Genomic DNA, 20631 nt, shown 5'->3' on the forward strand with positions numbered 1-20631 from the left:
ATTTTAATGGAAAAATATGCAAAAGCAGGTGTATATATGTATCTCAATATAGTAATGTAATAGACCTTAGAGTTCATCTAAATTGGAACCTCTAAAATAATTAGCACTCCCCTTTGTTATGTGATAGCAATGATTTGTACATTAACCTAACCAAAGGACAGGGAAAAATTGACAAATTTTTACTGCCCTTTTAAAAATACATCAGAAATGCTTTGTGACATATTTATTACAAATGGCATTTCAATTGATTAAGGTGAGCAGAGCTGGGCAGTAGAGAATTCTCACTTATTTGGCTGACACATTGCTCCAAACAAGTAAGAGCTCTTCATTATTACTACTTCTATTCTTCTCATGTCACTATGGTAATTGCAGTGCAGTGGTTGCTATAGCAAAAATGATTAATCCTCCATTGCTGTTATCTCTGTGCTAGCAGAAGATTTTTATAAGATCTGCTTGTACTGTCTTTAGGGGAAATCATAGATATTGGCTAGAATCCTGATAAATATTTGCAATTATAAAGAATTTCAATAATTGTCACTTAAAATAGTGGAAAATTTTGTATTTGTTAAAGAAATTTAAGGATTTCAGTGGGATGCTCTGAAAACTGCAGATTTTTTTAATTTTTTTTTTAGTAACAAGATGAATGTGAACCATATTTTGGGCACATAAACCTGCTATTTTCTTGTTACTTTGAAGATTAATGAAATGGTCTTTAAAGTAGTGACCCCGAAGCAATTAGCATAGACTATTGTGCTGTTTATACAGTCCATTAATTCATTTTTATGGGAAATTAATGTTATAATTGCTATTCAACTATGATTGGTTCAGTTGGATAGAGGAGATTGATAAATCATCCTTTGTGATACCTGATCTAAGAATGTGAAAGTTTGATTAATCAGTCACTGATTTTGCTTAGTTTAGGCAAATACATTTGTTGTGGCTTGTACATAAAGAAAGTAAGAAACAGCTTTTCGAAATCAAACTTGATCATACTGTTGACAGCGTCCTGAAGAGTAAATACAACACAACTCTTGCTTTCTCAAGTTAACATTTAGCCAACTCCACCTAAGTTCTTTATCTCTTACTCAATATTTGTTTTCTTAGCTGCTTGTCTTTATCTTTGCAGTCTTCCCTAGTTTGACGTCTGTGTTTATTCCTACTATACTAACTTGCTTACTTTTTGACAAAGCATGAATTTGGATTGTTAAAGTTCTATCCAAGTCTTTTGGGTGCCTGAACTCAAATTTTTCTCATATTTAAAATCCTGTTACCCAACGAGTAATCCTACGACAATCTTCTCCATTCTTCTCCCTACCAAGTAATTGAACTGTTTCATGTATGTTAACTACTTGTATGACATACAGTAGAAATTATCATTTTTCTTGTAGGAAATGATACCTTCTTATTGTCAGTTGATTATGTTTAAACAGGATAACAGAGTGCCTAACCTTAGGCGTTTTTTTAAGCCATTCATTGCACTCTGCAAAATACATTTTGTTGAAAGATTTTTGTTTAAAGTAGACTTTGATTATCCTGCAGCTGATGATATCTTAAATGCACTGCTTTTCTGCCTGCAGTTGCATTTCAATTTTGTAGCTTTTCCTTTTGTCTATCAACTTCATTTTTAGCATCTGAATTTCTTTAGTTTTTTCCTTCTCGTCAGAATGTTGCATCCTCAGATGTAGTAGCTTATGTATCAAAGGGAAATTTTAGTGGTGCATTTGAGTAAATAACATCTTTATAAAGCAATTGTCTTTTGAGCACTGCATTGTGAAAATATACTAGTGTTCCTGTAGTCAGTAAAAGAATTCTCTAAGAACCTTAAGATGCAGGTAGACAATACTTCTGTGTTTGAAACACTCTGCATATGAGGAAAGCTGTTCTTACTGTGATCAGTTTGGGTGAAAAAGATATAAAAGTTCATGATATAAAGAATTCTGAGTGACTTTAGATAAGAAAGAAGCTGTTTTAGTAACAGATGTACTTCAGTTCATCTGAAACAGCAGTGCATAGAGACATAGCAAGGTAATCGGCACTTGTGATTTGAGTCTGTAAAAGTGTATTTAGAAGCTAAATCTGTCTTGTTAATTGGTAACTAGCAATACTGTTCAGTGATACCTTTTCATTTTAATATTAGTCCTATTTTTTAGATTTCTGTTATTTTTGACAGTTCTTTCTAGAACAAGATCTGGTATAGAGGCCATAGCTATGAGTAGTACTCCTTTTTAGTTCTTTTAAGGAAAAAAAAACAACCAAACAAAAAAACCCACCAACCAAAAAAAAGTGTAAATTCATGTTTTTTATAAATAGATCATGTTGCTCTATAGATTGCACCCCATCTGACTGCCTTAGTAGCTTCACCATTCATTTTTGCAGTCACGGTATGGTCTGAGAATAGGACAGACATTAAGTGGAAGAAATTTTGTAAAGTCAGCCTAGCAAACTTTTGAATACAATGGGCTTATTCTTTCAAATTCATCGTTGACTTCTTTGGGAGATTTTTTTTTTTTTTTTTGTCCATCTCATCTTTAATGTTTGTCCCTATCACAGTCGTTTAGTGTATACCAGCATCTCATATTGTTCCTTTTGCTGTTTAAAATGATACATTTCCTGATCCTTAAGGCATCTGTCCTGCTATGACATCCACAGAAATCCCACATTTCTGAACTGTTTCCCATCCCCTCACCACTAAATTGTAGCTGGGTACAATTGTACCAATGGTAGTATCGAAAATGCAACAGATACTTTTTTCCAATACAGTTCTTGTTTTCCCTGCATTTGCATGGGGTAAGTCATGTAATAAAGATGTATTTGGGATTAAATTGTGTAATTTTGCAAGAGCAAAATATTTTAAAGCATTTTGGCATGTCCTGACAGCTGTGAGAGTGCTGTGTGATGGGCTGAGGCTGGCTGGAGTTGCAGCCTTAGATGACATGTGTTACTCAGTGCTCTTAAGTAACTTTATATGCATTCTTGACTCCCTCAAAAATATAACCACTAATTCTGTTATTCCTTTCTCTCCAAGTCTTTATTATTACTTCAATATAGCGAGATATTTTTGTCCACTTAGTTTTAAATGTAGTTCCAAAGCAGTGTCCATTTCTGGATGTGGAAATATGTTTCCCATATTTTGCCAAGTCCTTTCACATGTTGCTGACAAATGCTACCAACTCCTGGAAAAAAAAATTGATGTTGCTTCATATTCATTTTTGTCAAAGGGGCTTGTATATTAAGAATTAGTTTGCTTTCTTTCTAATAATAAAATTAGGAGTTGTGCACGTGCCACTTGCTTATTCATTCTTGATGAATCCTCTGGATTTTTCTTTGACAATGCTCATGGTTAATATCACAAGAACTCTCAAGCCAAAATTTAGTCACACAAGTAGCTTTCTTTAATTAGCGTTATCCCCTTCATTTGTTTTAATGCCATAGGAGCTTTCCAAATGTGTAGCATTAGCTAGTTCCAAGCTGTACAGTCAGGCTTCGTAGTTTCTGTTTTAACAATATGAGATAGTTGGAACTAGTAGTTTTCAGCATAAACTACAACAGCAATTTCAGTGCTGCTACTTGCTTAGTGTGCATGGGGGTTATAATTTTCTATTTAATGTAACTTCTTTTTCCTGCTTGGATTCCAGTTAGTACATTTGCTATAGTCTTTCCATTTAAGACAGAAGACTGCACTGTTGGATCAGATGCAGCCTGGAAGTCTCTTTTTGCAGTTTGCTAGAACACTGTGTTTAAATGCTTTTCTTGCAGTGGAGGTGTGAGTACGGATTCTTTGGAAGGCTGTAGATGGACTTAAAATTAGAGTTGAGTTAGTGTGAAGGAGAGTGTTATAAGGGTTTCTTTAATGTCCACAGAACTCTGAATCATCTGTAAAAGCTCTTTGCATTTGTTTTTTGAAGTTGTGATTCACATTTTCTAAAAGCAGCTGACACTGATTCTTTTAATAATGCATAATTATCTTAGTGATTTATTCTAATTGTCTGTGTCATGACCATCTCATTGAACACCTAAAGGCAGAGAGTGACAGAAGAATTCTAATCGTTTTATTATTTCAGAAGATAAATTTAAGATAATCAGCTTTCAAACAAACCTTTATTTTATTTGAATATCAAACTCAATTGTACTGGTTGTAGTTGTCTTGCCTGCCCCAGAAGGATATTGTTTTAACAGGGCTTTTTACTCCTTATTTTCTTACTATTCCTTAAAACTTCAAATGAAAGGCTTATGAGAAAGGACAATGAGAATTGTGCAAAGCCATGATGGAGAGATGTGAGCAAGCTATGTGTATGGTGAAATAAAAAGCATATAAAGCTTCATTGGGATGTCTTAAACAAGAGATGCCGTATACTTACTTGGACTTTAAATCAACAGCAGAGAAAAACCTCTTGGCTTTTATTGTACTGTGTTGAGGACATTTTTGTTCTCATCCTTTTGAATGGAACTGGGAAAACTGCACCAACAGAAGGTCTGCAATAATACAGGGACCATGGCTAGTTTAGAATCATAGAATCTAGAATGTTTTGGGTTGGAAAGGACCTTAAAGACCATCTAGTTCCAACCCCCCTGCCAGGGGCAGGGATACCTTCCACTAGACCAGGTTGCTCAAAGCCCCATCCCAACCTGGCCTTGAACACTGCCAGGGAGGGGCAGCCACAGCTTCTCAGGGCATCTTGTTCCACTGTCTCACCACCCTCACAGTGAAGAATTTCCTCCTAATATCTAATCTAAATCTCCCCTTTTTCAGTTTGAAACTGTTACCCCTCATCCTGTCACTGCAATCCCTGATAAAGAGTCCCTCCTCCCCTTTCCTGCAGGCCCCCTTTAAGTACTGGGAGGCCACTCTAAGGTCTCCCCAGAGCCTTCTCCAGGCTGAGCAATCCCAACTTCCTCAGCCTGTCCTTGTACGGGAGGTGCTCCAGCCCCCTGATCATCTTCATGGCCCTCCTCTGGACTTGCTTAAGCAGGTTCTTAAGCTTATGTGTATTCTCAAGAGAGAACAGGAGGTTCTCAAGGCATGGGGACTTTATGGTATATGAAGTGTCATGCTTTCATGTAGCAGCAGGTTCAGAATTACGAAAGCTAGACTACTCACTGTCTTAGCCTGCATAGTTAGCTTATTTCTATTTGCCAGAAAACAACTTTTTTTTATTTAATACAATTGTAATAAATCATAATAATCAGTCTATCAAAAAGTTGAATCAATTCTTGTTTTCAAAAAAAAAAAAAAAGGCAGAAGAAAGACTGCACTGCAGCAGAACTATATAGCTGTTAACAGTAAAAAGATTTGGATCATACACACATCAAAAGCTATTTTGCTCTTCATAACTACAACTTCATCTGCTGTATTACAAAAGCAGTTTTGAATTTAGTGATTGTGGTACTTGTAATTCCCCCAGGTTGTTTTTCTTTCATAGCCCATGTTGGAAAGTACATCATACCAGCATGTGTGATTAATCTAATAACCCTTGAACTTGGTTGCAAAATACCACTCTGACACCTTTTTCTATGTTTTTAACGGTATTTGAAGATTTCAGTTGAGTATTTTTTGCCTATGCTTACTCATGCTAAGTAAATTATATGCATGTTTGCTTTAAAAGCATATCTCAGATCTCGGTTTGGGAAGATGTTCACTAGGTATGTAACACTTTTTCTTAAATTGTGGAAGAACTTCATAATTTACTAGCAGTCTTTTCTTAAAAAAGAACAATTTGGTAGTGGAGGGTTATCTTCTGTCTCTGTTGTAGGGCCTGCTGTCTATTTGCCTATACAGCCTAGTTACTTTATATATATTTCTCTTTAATTATGGATAGATGTAGGTAATATGTTAGTTATCAGACAGAATTGACCAAGTTCCTTCACACATACACACACTCACACCCCCCATCACAAAAGGCCTATGCCAGTGTGAGGTGATAATCCAGTTGATTTAAATTGGAAGGGCTGAAACCCAATAGACCTGCTACACCAATTTCTTAACTGTCAGAGCTGAAACTATACAAACGCTAGTGTCACCATTAAAAATTAGCAGACAGCACCAAATCTACATGTAGATGTGCAATTCAGTGAGATGCTAGGACCTCAGGGTCAATGAATCTCTCAGAGTAACTGCTGAGACACTGTTTGTTTGCTAGATGTGCATTCCTTTTAAAGTATGGCCTATACTATGGTACATTAGCATTGCATTTTGAACATATAACACCTTCTGGTAACATTATGTTGTTCTTAATCTGATTTATGGGGTTTTTTCTGTCTTCTCCCACTCATATTTACTTTTAGAATAAATTGAAAAGATTTGAGCTGTGTTTTTTTGCAAGTGTGAGCATTCACAATCAATGTTAAAGCTTCAGCTGCAATTTTTCCTCATACAGTCTCTCTGTATGAGATGTGCTCCCAGTGATCTGCACAATCTGTATCTTTTGGGTTACTCTTGTTCTGGATTGGATTGCTAGCATTTTGCAGACATGGGAAAAATGTTGGAAAAGAAGGCTTTGTAGCCATGGCTTTTCTTTGAAATACAGTGAACAGGCGGTTGTAAGTAATGATTCCCACAGGATTCCTAGATGGCATAAGGCTGCCAATTTTGTCTTTTATGTATTTTGACATAAGGACAGATTTGCAGCTGATAAGTATGTGGGACTGTTCTTTTTCTAGCCTTTTCCACTGACTGTAAAATTTGATCTTTATTAACCATGTAGTTCTTTAGTATCACAGCCAAGCCAGAATAGTGTGTTGAGAACATGCTAGCTAACAGCTGAATTTTCATTTGTATGTCAAACATGCTTTAAGTTGAACAGTGCTAGAAAAGGACATTTGGTCTAGAGTCTAGAGTAAGTCTAGCCACATCTAGTGTTACAAATTACATTGAAATTGCAAGTAAGGATAACGTTGTGATTTTTCAGCAATTTGGACTGAGATTATTTAAAATTCATACAGTAGTAGAAAGATAGACTAGTGAACCCTAGGAGCTGAGTGAGGACTACAGAGGATCTTCAGAAATAGATTTCCTAGGTAGACTTAGACTGAAGTACATTATTTAAGACATGTTATGCAAGGTTTGGGTTTTTTTTTAATCTGAAACTGGTGCACCTTATTTCAGCCGATCTGATGGGTTCATCCAGCCATTTTCACCAATGCATGTTTTGTCACCTATGAATACCTAATTGCGCTAGTACAAATGTGCTAATGATACTCCTTTTTAAATTCTGTCTTCCTCCTCCTTTGTGGGGGAATTAAATTCAAGGCTAAAGTTTAAAATTGAAATATGTTTATTTAAATTGAGATTGAAACCAAGCATGAAGATGGGGAGAGTTAGCATTGTAGGTCTAAGGTAGGTTTGTTGTTAATGAGATTGAGGTCATCTGTGAGCAGCTGCTGGAGTTTTTTGTGTGGTCTTCAAGATCAGTGGAGTTGTGCCAAAGGTTTGTATTTCAGTGGGTGCTTCCAAGGTGGGAAGCACATAAGGATTAATAATAAATTATTTTCTTTCAAAACTGGAAAAAGTGCTATATCAATTTGTTGGTTTCACATAGTGCCTTTGAAAAAGCTTCAGAAATCCAGGAAACATTGTATTTCTAGTTATTACAGATGAGGACAGTTTAAAAAGGCAATGGATAGTGAAACATTCTGCTTGAGCTTTGTGCTTAGGGCTGGTTTTTAGGGAGGTTTTTTTTTTTTTCTTCTCATGCTTTTTGAACAGATTGATGCAAGATTTTCATTTAAATACTTTATTCTACAGTTTTAGCCAATATTCAAGGTGTGTTTTATCCTTATTCTTTTTTTATTTTTGTTAAAAATAACTGCTGCAGTTAATATGTAAAATGTGTGTTACCATTTCTGACAATTTCTGATTTTTCTTCAGAAAATTGCTTTTGATCAGATAACATCAACAGTAAAAGATGGATCTGTACATCATAAGACGTGCATTGGAAATAAAAACTAGAGAAGAAATGAGATAATAGTATGATAAAGATGGAGAATGTTGGGCTTTCCTTCTTTTGATTGCTACTTTTCTGTAATACAGTATTTAATTAATTGTGGGTTTTCTTAAACTATTCTGCTACGACTCAGAAGATATTCTTGTTTCATTGATGTCAGATTTCCAGCTACGTTCTCAGTGTTGGTGCTCCACTTTGTCTTTTAAGTTTAAAAATTGTTTTGCCTGCTCTACAGTATGAATATGTACCTAACCCTTTCTTTTGGATGGAAAAACACTAACAGTTGTGAAGCTCTTCAGTGAGGTAGATGTATAAAGTGCCCATTAACGTGTATACTGTAAATGTTACAAATGTATATTGGAAGGTTAGATGCTTTAATTGTTCCAGCTTTGTTTTGCTATGTTCTTCTTGACCATTGTGTTAGTCAGCAGTAATGGGCACAATTCTCGTTCACAGTATAGAAAACATATTAATTCTTAATCATGTCTAAATAAATACTTAATTTTTAAAAAGAATCTTTTCCTGTGTGTTAAGCACATAACAAGTGAAATACTTGCAGCTGTACTTTAAACATTCAGAACGACACATACCTGTCAGGAAGTAATTTCTGTGTAAATCAGCTGATGGGAGCCATGGGCTTCTGAGGAGCAGGGAAGGAAATGGAAGTGCTTTTAGACAGCTCAGCATGCTCAATCACCTCACCATGTGGTCACCTTTACTTGAACCTCAGAGCCTATATCACTTCAAAATAAAGGTGTCCTACTGTAAAGCCAGATTTTTATAGAGCCATATAAATTGGATTTTATTAAAATACTAATTTTAAAATACTAACAGATTTAAGGAACTGGGGAGGAAAAAAAAACACAACCAAAATAAAAACCCCAAGAAACAACCAGTATTCATAATATGGATATCTCTGTCAGAAAAACTTTTGGAGGGTGGATATAGCAATAATTTGAGATCTAGGTGGGCTTAAGAATGGCCCCTCAGACTCCTCATCTTCAGGATTTTTCTTGACAAAATTTATTTTAAAAATAAACTTTTGTCTTAAAACTGTCCTGTAAATTTCCAACAGCTTTTTCTCATAGCTTACAAATTTATTTTTTAACTATTGGATTCTTAATTATATGTGACACGGAATTGAAGAGAAATTGCAACTGAAAACATGAACCTAATGTACATAAATGGACCCGTAGGTTCTGGTCAAAGGAACTGGAGAAACTGTGCCCTGCTAATGTGGAGTATGCATCATGTTATATTCAGTTGCAGGGGCAAAGGTGTGTTCTTTGCTTATTTACTTTCTAGTCATTCTTTGTCTGTACTGAATTATTTTAATCAAATCTTGCTCTTAAACTTGTAATTTATCTAGAACACTTGCGTTTGCAAGGTGGAGGCTTCATATCGAATTATGTGAAAGTTCCATCCTTCTTACTGCCCTATAGTTTCATTATTCTTCAAAGCTACGTAGATTGGTTTTGTCAATATACTGTAGTATTACTGAGCAGTAATTACCAAGACTATCAAACTGAGTTATCAGCTGTCACGGTTTGAGGCTGGGCCGGCCACTAACGAATGACAGACACTCTCTACTAACCCCTCTCCCCTCCCAAAAGGGAAAAGGAGAGAGAACAAGGGAGAGAGACTTTACGGTTTGGAAAAGAAAACTAAAACAGCTTTAATGGAACAATAACAATAAAAGAAAAGATAAATAATAAGAATAAGGAAAAAATTAAATATATACAATATGTACAAATCTATACAAAACCAATCCCGAACCCAACTCCCCCCACCCTGATGACAATACGTCACCACCACACCGCAGGGCTGGCACTGGGGCAGTCCCAGGCTGGACTCGGCAGCAGACAGGGATGGGATGCAGGAGCTGGACTCAGGCACTGGATTCAGGGATGCACGGATCAGTCCTCCTCAGATGTCAGCCATCAAAGAAGAGAGGAAGAGACGAAGAGAGCGAGACCCTCGTGATCTCTCAGCTTTATACTGAATATGATGTATATGGGATGGAATACTCTGTTGGTCAGGTTTGGGTCACCTGTCCGGTTCGCTCCTCCCTGTAGGTGCGACCCTTTTCACTGCTGGCACCCCAACATGGAGCGCAAGATTTAGCAGTGACCTTGGTTGCCATAAGAACAAGTATAAGCAAGGGCCTCTCTGCATACCATTCCTTGGTATGAACTATAAACACCAGGCCTTATCACTGCTGGGAGCAGTCACTGTCTGGAAAAACGTGCTGCTGTTTCAGAAAGTGCCGTTAGTTAGAGGAGACTTAACTGAAAAGTTAAAAGCACTAAAACAGAATTAGTTCTGATTTAGCCCAAACCAGGACATCAGCATAACAAGATGAATGTTTGCAATTTAAGTAGAATCAAACATTTTATGTTCTCCTCCTCTCCACAGCATAATTTAAAATGAGAGCATCCTTGTCCCTTTCTAACAAAGAGCAAGAAAAGAGTTAGTACTTGAAGGTGGTTTGTCCTCATGTGTTATTGAAAATCTTCTAAAATTATTTCAGATTGAAACTTCTGTAGAAATGCAATTAGAAGATGAGGGCTTAAATTTAAATTTTATACTTACAAAACACATCTCTGCAACTTAATTCTCTTCCAGCAAACCCTTCAATATTTCCATAGTTTATAATTTGCAAATTAAACAGTTTGTCCCATTTTAAGTTTAGAAAAAGCCTGCAGTCTAAACAGTATTTTATTCTAGTTCATGTAAGCAAAAATTAGAGTAACATGTTTTAATGGTTTTCCTTGAACAATGCATAAGGGAAACAAACAGATGCAAAAGTTGGTGGGATTTCAGACTGGTCAAATTCAATAGTTGCTATGTTAATTTCTCTACTCAGTGGTAGTTTTCTTTCTCATCTCTTTGGACGTGACCTTATTTGCTTTCTATCACCTAGGCTGCTCAGCATCCTGAATAGTCTATCCTTGCTAACAGAGCTGCCGTGGTGATTTGGGAGGGGTTTAGTGGTGAGGTAAAATAATCCATGAGGCAGATGAGATGTAGGAAGCCAATAAAGGTGACTGACTTCATCACTTGGAGATATTTGGGGAAGTCTGATATTTTTATCACTCCTACCCCTTATAACCCTACTTTCCAACTCCTGACTTCCTTATGTAATAAGAGAGGGACCTAAAAAACTGAACAGATACAGATATACACACTAAAAGGAGGTTCAGCTTCATAGAAATACAGTTTGGCAGGCTCAGAAAGTGTTCCTGATAGTACAGGTAACGTATGAAAGAACATTTAGGCTGTGGTCAGTACTATATTGGGAACTTCATAAGGGATTCAGTGACTTTAGCAATGATCTAGTTTTTGCGTATTAACTAAAGAGATTTCATCAAGCAACTTTACAAAATCCACTTAAAATATTAATACCAAGCTCCTCAACTGTATGGGCTAAGGGGCAATTGTAAAAGAATGAATTATTTTATTACAGTATGAGCTTTGATTTCATAGTCTGGAAAAAAAGGGATTCCCTGGAATTTTCCTGATCTGGGGCATACCACCTCTCTAGCAAGTCAAGTTTGGTTATGATCAGGACTTGCAGTGGTAGTCATTAATGAGCAATTCTAGATGCTGCTTTTCGGCTGTTTACATTCAACTACTCTGTTTTTCCTTCTCAGCCCACACAAGGTAACTTGCAGAGGGTTGACTCTTTAGGAAGACAGCGTATTGATGCAAATGGACATTGCTTGTTTAAACATTAAAAGGTCATTATTCCACTAAAGTTTTTGGAAATACATGGATTAAAGGCACTTGAAGAACACTTTTGAAAACCTGTAAATTACTCAGATTTGTCTAATTCTGTAAGCCTGGAATTTATAGCCATTGTGTTCGTCAACTTTACAGTGTTGTTTTTCATCTTATGTTATAGATTAACCTATTACATGTGAACTCATAACTCTTCTTAAAATCTTGCTGGCAGCACAAGAGTTTAAAACTAGTTTAGAAAATTAAATAAGTTTGTATGGTGGACTTGTGATGGTGGTTTTATATTAACGGTCATTTTCTTCCCAACTAAACACAAGGACTGAGTAAATTTACTAAGCACTTACTCTTCTAAATGTATCACGTTATCATAAGAAACAAAATTTAAAACTTTCTCTATATTATGGGTCAGCATGAAAATACAACAACAAAGACAATCTTTAAACAAAAGACCCAAATTAGATTATTAGGTTAAGGATTTTGAATAGGTCTAGTTTCTCTTAAGTAACTTTTCACATTAAAAAAAAATAAATTATGCACAGCTGATTCTGTCTTGCAAACAGTGTTTCTGACTTTGCAAATACAAAGCTGACAGTCGTCTTTTCTTTTTGACAGATGGGGATGGACAAAGTGAACATTTATTACCAGTCTGCGAAGATACAGCATGTCAAAAAAGTGCCATCTACTTAACTAAGCTAGGATTGGATCAGGTATTGTGAGTTTGGAATTGCAAAGTCAAAGGAAAATACTGTGCTTTATGAAAGAATATGAAATAGGAAAATGATTTTTCAGAAAAGAAAAATGAAACCTCCTCACCTGTAATTATTGCATATAAGAGACTCTTATTTATTTACTTATTTATTATCTATCTAAAAAAATATGGGTTTGGCGAAGAGGTTGTATAATTAGAATTCTATATAATGGATAATTCTACTCAAGAAAATTATGGATGTTCTGATGAGTCACTTTCTTGATTGCAAGACACTGTATTCTAAGCACCATAACTACCCTAGCATGAGATGAAAAACAAGGTTTGTGTTAAGAGTTGGAAACAGATCTAACTAATTCAAATAAGCTTCTTCAGTTTTAGTTATTTATTGTAAAAAAAAATATATATATATTTATTTATACACACACATATGTATATCAAGTTGAACGAGCCCACACCTCTTACCCCCTATTTCTACTATGTCTTTGATTGTTACTAATTCAGTACATTTCCATGGTATAGGAACACTTCTTTAGGCCATGTATCTTCAGGATTGGCTTTCTATTAAGTTATTTCAGCTTCGTTTGTTCACGACACTACTTGTTTTGAGAGACATGGTCATAATTCATGTAATGGATTACTATATATTCATTTATTTTAAAATGTGTGCTAATCTGTTTTAAGTGTTTACAGTGCCCTGCTTTATAATAAAGGTACAGTAAATTACCTAACGTTTGATGCCTTAATAAATGTTTTTACTTAACTAATATTCAGCTATGTGAACCTAAAGGCCAAGGTGACCCATAATGTACTTGCTTATAGCTGGCAGCAAAACCCACTGTAGCGTACTTACAGAAATTTATAATGTATGTCATACATGTTTCTAACCGTGTTATGAATTACTGATTATTCCTTTACTGACAAATTCTATATTTGGTAATGTATCATTCAGCCTTCGAATGTTGGCATCTCTGTTCTTAGAAATGCATGTGTTCCTGTGCACACTGTGTTTGGTTGGTTGTGAGTGGTTGGTTTCTTTTACATTAATTCCCTGTGAACACAGAGACAATGGATTACAGAGTTGCTGAATACACAGTATTTACAGGTCACAGCCTTTGTATAAAGCACGTGAGTGCTCAATTCATGATACTGGCATTGCTTTCTGTTCAAAGGGGAGAACACAAACTTTTGATAAGCATGTTATGCTAGTTATATTGCTTTAACGGGCTCCTTACATTTCACTGAGTAGCTGGGGTGCTCTTATGTCAAAAGACAACTGCTCTTTAGCTCTAAATTTAGCTCCTTGCTCTTGATAATATAAGAAGTAAAAGACATTTGCGTGTTTTCTGCTCAAGTAAATTTGAGACAAATATTCTCAATGAAAGTAATTTCACTGTAGAAAATCAACCACACACAAATAGCATCTACCATTGAGATACAAAACTGTTACTTGAGGGTCGCGGATGGCTGGGTGGTGTGCTACAGAAAAGTTATATTATCTGTCGGTCATGGTAAGTTTCTAGAAGGAGGTCATGCAGTAGTGGCAGAGGAAGGTGTGGATCACTTTGCATAGTATTGGAATTTTCCGAAGTAGAGTCTTTTATTGCAACCTGCTCTGAAGTAACATTGCAGGTGGACAGTTTTTCTCTTCCTTCATTATTTCATTTTTTTATAGTCGACTGTTTAATTACAAATACATCAGGTTTTTAACATACCATTTTTTATACTCATTAATATATTTAATTTTTCTACTTAATTTAGCAATTTCACTGTGTAGTTTCAATTTTAAAATAATTTCCAAGATAATGACATTTGAGTTAAAAATTAGTGGCCATACATTTTTATTTTAAAAACTGAGGAATCCAACACATTCTCATCCTGATATAAGAAAGTATTAAAAAGTATTAAGAGTTACCTAGAAACTTTAAAGCAATTTTCCCTGCGTATTTTTAGAATGACTTTTAAATTAAAAATGACAGTATCAAATGGCATGCAACAATGACTTGTTCTGGCCTAACCTTTTTAAAGAGTTGCATCTAGAACACTCTTTTCTTGCACTCTTAGACTCATCTAGAAGTGATGGAGCTTTTTCTTCTAAAGCATTTTATCTTTTCCATTCTGAAACAGTAGAAAATACCAGTTTCTTCATTCCTGTGTCTGCAGTTTTTCCCATGTGTTGCATGTTTCCTTCAGGTAGACTATCTATTCAAACATGTTACTTCCTATATTTATTCGGAAGTGAAATCTTTTAATTTCACTCAATTTGGTCATTGTGAGATCAGATGACCCAGCTCTGACTAAATCAGTTAATCTTCATGAGACATGATAAATGTAAACTTTGTGTCAACAGACTGGGATCAATTCCTTTTGTTTATTTAATCGCTTTACAATTTGAGGGAAATAATAATGAGCTCTTGTTGTCCAGAATATGTTTGAACAAGGGGATGGTATCCCTTGTGGAACAGGTAGGTAATTATAGGGAATCTATGGGAAACTGAGAGATTGCTAGTCTATTATTGAAAAAGCAGGAGATGCTATATATCCATTATTTCTATTCAGGTTTTGCTGTAGGGTTTTGATGGTTGTTTTTTAGTTTAGAGTATAGCAAAGAATTCTGGTTTTCAGATTTTTTTTGTTTTTTTAAAGAAAGTTACTGATCTCAGATCTGAAAGATCACAAATTAGATGACTGTCTTAACAAAAAGTATTTTGCCTACTGTAACTGGACCTGGTTCTGTCCTTGCTGCTTGTGACATTTGATGAAACCAAATGAAAAACAGTTAACACAGGTCCATGATAGGGTATGATGCATTGGGATGACATGCATGACATCAGAGATACACATCTGTAGAATCTGTCGTTCTAAAAATTATGCTGTGGAGGGGCATGAAGTGGCATGTCAGGCTTTGGAGTTTTCTGGTAAGATCTTGTTTGATGTCTGTCAGTCTGTAGTATATTTCTCATGATGTCTGGCACAGCTGGATGGCTACTGGAAAGTCAAGCGGATGTACGAGAATTATTTCAAGGATTGTCTTTCACCATAGGTTTTAATTTGTTTAATGATTTAATCTTTATAAGTATTAGAAATATCTCAGATAAATTTTCTTCTTTTGGATGATGGAGCAAGAAAGTAAAGGCCAACAAAATAAGGAGTGACTTAAGGAGATACAGACCTACTAAAATTTTAAAAGAATGTGAAAGTTTCCATAGCAACGGAAGAATTGCTGTCAGATCTGAAGCAGAATCCCATATGCTGTTTCAGATTGTGGTAGGTGTTGGGACACCTCAGACTTTTTTCTATTCACCTGCAATAGCTACAGATTAGTCTGCTAGCTGAGTTAGATCTCTCCTCTAGATTCTGAAAATAAGACGGAGTTCTCCCTGAAAAATGTTTTAAAGTCCCTGGTACTGTTTATTGTAGAAACTCTAGATAGTATGATATTCTTAGAGATGGCTGATCTTTCTTTTAATTTTGCCAAGTATTCATTATGAGTTTTCGTTTGTTTCCTGAGGCAAACAGTATTATTTCAGTCCCTTCATGTGAGAGTTTCTTTGTGGGCTTGATGAGTCTTATAACCTTTCTCTGTACAATGGAGAGGTTATAGCTTTATTCTTCTTGTAAATCTTGCAGCTCTGAAGTAGAACACAGCAGTGCATCCTACAGCAAACCATAGGTCTTTGTGGTGTCATTCTCTAAGCAAGGAGGTATCTGACAGCATTATCAGCTGCAGTTGGTCAGTGTCAGAAGTTTTTCCTCGTTCCTGTGTAACAGTTTAAAGGCTGGGTGGTGTGGAACCTGCTGTCATTTTCATAAATCTTGGGTTCTACAAGATCTTCTCATCATTTCTAAGTTGCTCATCTTTCTTAAAGCAGCTATGGGGCGAGCACCACATTCCACCATCGAAAAGATGACTTTTATTGCTTTGGTTACTTTTTTCTATGTTGCTAAATCAGTGTTGGGGATTGTAATCTTCTGGGCTTTGAACACCATACATTAATGGTGTAATGTATAGGTAATTTACCTAGTTTAATTTTATGCAATAGTGGCTGCTCAACTGTATATGGAATTCAGGTCACCTTTGTACACACTGAAAGCCTAATGCATCCTGAAATCATGGGATTTTGTTTTCCCCCAATTCTTTCAGGCCACTCTTGATACTCATCTTTCTATAGGATGGGATGGTGTTTGCCACAGAAAGGAGGAGAAACCCTGGCATTTCCAGAAAAGGTATTGGCCAAGAATGGGCTACCAATTTCCAAATGCTTTCTGACTCACAACTGGCTCTCTGTCTGTATTAGGTGGCCTGAAAGTGGGCAGATGGCTGGATGGGGATTTTGTGCTTCATGGGTTTCTAGCCATAGTTTAAAAATTGAGATTCGACAGTTTTGGATCAAAGACCTGCTAACGCTTTAGAGCAAGAGAAGTGCCTTTCCTAATGTATAGAAGAATGTGGACTCTGAAAAAAAGGAGCCCTTTTTGAGTTAAGAGGGGTGAGTGCAACTAGTTTTAAATTTTTCTCAAGTTCCTGATACCTTTTTCAAAATGAAAAAGACACTGTTTTCACAGGGCAGTAAAACATTCTCACTTCTACTTGTTGAAAAACAAATATTTGAAGAGTTTGAAAACAAATCTTCAAGCACTTAAAGATACTTTTTCTTACTTTAGCCTACAAAATCATTAATTGCAGGAGTAAAAATATCTATATAAATATTTTAAGTAATGATATTAGGGAGGTGATCATTGCCCCGTACTCAGTCAGCATTGGTGAGGCCACACCTCCAGTACTGTGTTCAGTTCTGGGCACCTCAATACAAGACAGACATTGAGGTGCTGCAGAGAGTGCAGAGAAGGGTAACAAAACTGGTGAAAGGCCTAGAGAATAAGTTTTATGAGGAGTGGCTGAGGGAAGTGGGGCTATTTAGTGTTAAGAAAAGGAGGCAGAGGGGAGACCTTGTTGCTCTCTGCAGTTACCCAAGAGGACATTGTAGAGGGGTAGGTGCTGGTCTCTTCTCACAGGTGACTAATGACAGAACAAGAGGCAATGGACTCAAGGGTAGGTATAGGCTTGACATCAGGAAAAATTTTTCACTGAAGGGGTTGTCAGACATCGGAATAGGCTGCCCAGGGAGGTGGCTGAGTCACCATCTCTTAACGTGTTTAAAGGTCACTTGGGGTGTACTTGGTAGAGTAGGGTTGATGTTCGGACTCTATGATCTCAAAGGTCTTTTCCAACCTGAATGATTCCATGATTCTAGGAATTTAAAGAAAGGGAAGAAGTAAATCTTTGGTTTCTCTGACTGAATTTTATGTGTTCATTTAAATTTTTTTAGATACACTCAATCCATTTTTCCATCTGTTTTTTTCATCTGAGCTAGCTAACAGAAATCATAAGATCAGAAAACAGCAAAAAATAGCTTTGTGTGTCCTCATCGTACCCACCTATTTCTATCTTAGAGTGAAAGGGAAAAAAATAGGTTTAGTCTTTTTCCTGTTAAAATAGTAACAGCAAACATGAACATTAAATTAATTGTCTGGATTATGAAATAAAAATGAAATAGGAGATTTATATTATTGACAAACATATTTTCATTTTTTGCCTTCTGTACTGAAATATATGTCCTGAGGCACATGAACAATTAATCTTGCATTATGTTACACAATGCTGCTGTTTATAATCAAAATATACAGAATTAGTTTCACCAAAAGTGTAGATTACTCTGAATTTAAACTGTCAGAGTAAGTTACTATGGTGCTAGAATGTGCTGTAGTTACACATTGAACTAGACTGACATTTTTTAAATGTTCTACAACTGCTGTTATAAAAAGTCCCACAAGTGGTTCAGTGGGATGGATGAATCTTACTCTGTAGCGTGCACAGTGAAGGTGCTCGATAGCAATAGGTGACATTTCTGGTTTGCTCACCTATTGTTTTTTATCTCGACCTTATGATTGTATAATTGCTTTCTATGAATCACTCGGAGTAAAAACAGAATACAAATTTGGATTTGTGCCTAAAAATTCTTTTTTTTTTTTTTTTTTTCTTTAAAGTAGTGTTACAATACATGGGAACATTTAGAAAGTATATGATGGATATAATTGGATTTTATTGAAATGACTGTGTGAATGATACCATGTAAAGCAAAAACTATATTATATTTCATGGTTCTGATTTCAATCAGTGTTTTTCAAAATTACAGTATTTTGCAATAATATTGTTTCATCTGTCTTCTGCATGACAAATAAGTGCTAAGAAATCTAACCCTTAGAAAAATTTTGCTCAGGTTAAGAGTCTTTTTTTTCTTATTTTCTATTTCTTAGATTCTTCCAAACCTTCAGCAGCTAACAGTAACTAAATAGGCATGCATGTGGGGCAGGGGAGCGAGGGTCAAAGTATGTTTAATTTCAACTTTGGAGTTTTCATCAATAGTGTTGTAGATCATTGTTGTAATGTCATCACTTACACAGACAGACATGCACCAAGTGTCTGGCAGAACTGTTCCAGACTTCTAAGCCATCTGTGATATCCAAACAAAGTTGACCTTAGTGCACTTATTAAATAATTTTGGGGGCTTCTCTAATATGCATGTGGTTGTATGAAATCTCAAGGGACCCGCCCACGTGTCGCACGCAATTGCCATATGGCAGGAATGTTGTTGATTACTGGATTGTATAAGTGAGAGAGTCTCTCCACAGCAGGAAATGATGCTGTCAGGGATCTTATTCTGGTTCCTGAGATAGCTAAATTAAGGTTTGGATGAGAGGCATTTAAGATGCAGTTAACTGCTTTTGATGTTGGTGATAGTGATCCTTTAAGATGCCACCCTTCTGTCCTTTTGAAGGCATTGTCAGTTAGTTGGCATAGAAAATTACTTCTGGTTTTAAAAATGACACTGAATTTTTCTATAGCATTGAAATGTTAACCTTGGTACTTCAGCTTCATACCAACTTGTGAAATTACTTTGATTTTAATTAAGATAAATTCCTATTTATCACCTCTGTAGCACTTTGTGGAAAGTAAGTGCCGATACATTCTATTTCTTGTCCTGGAGGAATTATACTTTGCATTTCTTTTGTACTTTCAGTTCGATACCGTAATCTTAATTTCTTATCAAACAGTTCAGTATCTGGTGCTGCTGGGGAGATAGGAGGGGAATTGAAGCTCTTGAACTTCTAAATATCCATGAATAATAGAATCATGCAAGCTGAAATTAACCTTAGGAGATCCGGCCCCCTGCTTTAAGCAGGGGCAACACTGAATTCAGACTATGTTGTTTAGAGCTTTGTCCAGTCAAACTTTGACAACCCCCAAGGACAGGTTCTGCAATTTCTCAGGGCCTCTTTCCTAGTTCAATTTGTTTGTTTGTTTATCTCTAATTGGAACCTCCCTTGTGTCAGTCTGTGATCACTGTATGTTGTTCTTCTGCCATTTATCTCCAGTAGAAAGCCTGGCTCCATCTTCTCTGTTATCTCCTTGCGGGTATTGGAAGGCTGCTATCAGGTCCCCCCTAAATCTTCTGTTCTCGAGGCTGAACAAGCCCTGTGTTCTCAGCCTGTCCTTTGAGTAAATATTCAACACCTGACCATCTTGGTGACCCTTCTCTAAACACGCTCAGTATTCTGAAATCTTTCTTGAACCATGGGGCACAAAACTGGGCGCAGAATCCAGATGCAGACTAACAAGAGCTGAATGAAGATAAATAATCACTCGCTGCAGTCAGCAGGAGCATAGGCAGTGGTTGCAGTGCGGTATGCTCTTTTGCTGCGATAGGTGCCACACTCAGCTGTAGCTTACTGGTCACCAGGACCCACGCATCTTTTCTTAGGAGAGCTGCTACCCAGCTAGTCAGTCTCCAGCCTGTACCGTTGCAGGGGTTTACTCCTCTGTGTGGGACTTTCTTTGCTGATTGTTAGGAGGTTCTTGTTTGCCCACTCTTGCCTTTCTAGGTCCCCTCTAAATGGCCATCCTGTCCTGAAGCATATTGATACTAAGCCCCAATTTGTTGTTGTCCACAAATTTAATGCTGGTACATCTCTCTTCCAGCTTTAATGCTGCCTATTGTTTGCAATTCCAAGAAAAACAAAGGGACTCAGGATCTCAAGGCTCTAATGGTTTGGGTTTACCTACTCTTAAGGATTACTACCGATTGCAAGCAAGTCTGAATTTCACTGAAGTTGTTTCTGAATATCTCTATATGTTGGACACGTTCCAAATCACAGATCCTTTATTCTTACAACCTTACACAT

General features: G+C 36.3%; 1 protein-coding gene across 1 annotated transcript in view; it reads left to right on the forward strand.

Annotated features, from left to right (window-relative positions):
• Positions 1–20631, forward strand: part of ITFG1 (integrin alpha FG-GAP repeat containing 1) — an 89268-nt gene that overhangs the window by 34069 nt on the left and 34568 nt on the right. The window contains exon 9 of the mRNA XM_086469035.1: positions 12294–12388. Within this exon, the coding sequence (XP_086325161.1) occupies positions 12294–12388 (95 nt within the window). The remainder of the gene's footprint in view (positions 1–12293; positions 12389–20631) is intronic.

Source organism: Leptosomus discolor, chromosome 8 (assembly GCF_034619465.1).
Source record: "Leptosomus discolor isolate bLepDis1 chromosome 8, bLepDis1.hap2, whole genome shotgun sequence".
NCBI lineage: Eukaryota > Metazoa > Chordata > Aves > Leptosomiformes > Leptosomidae > Leptosomus > Leptosomus discolor.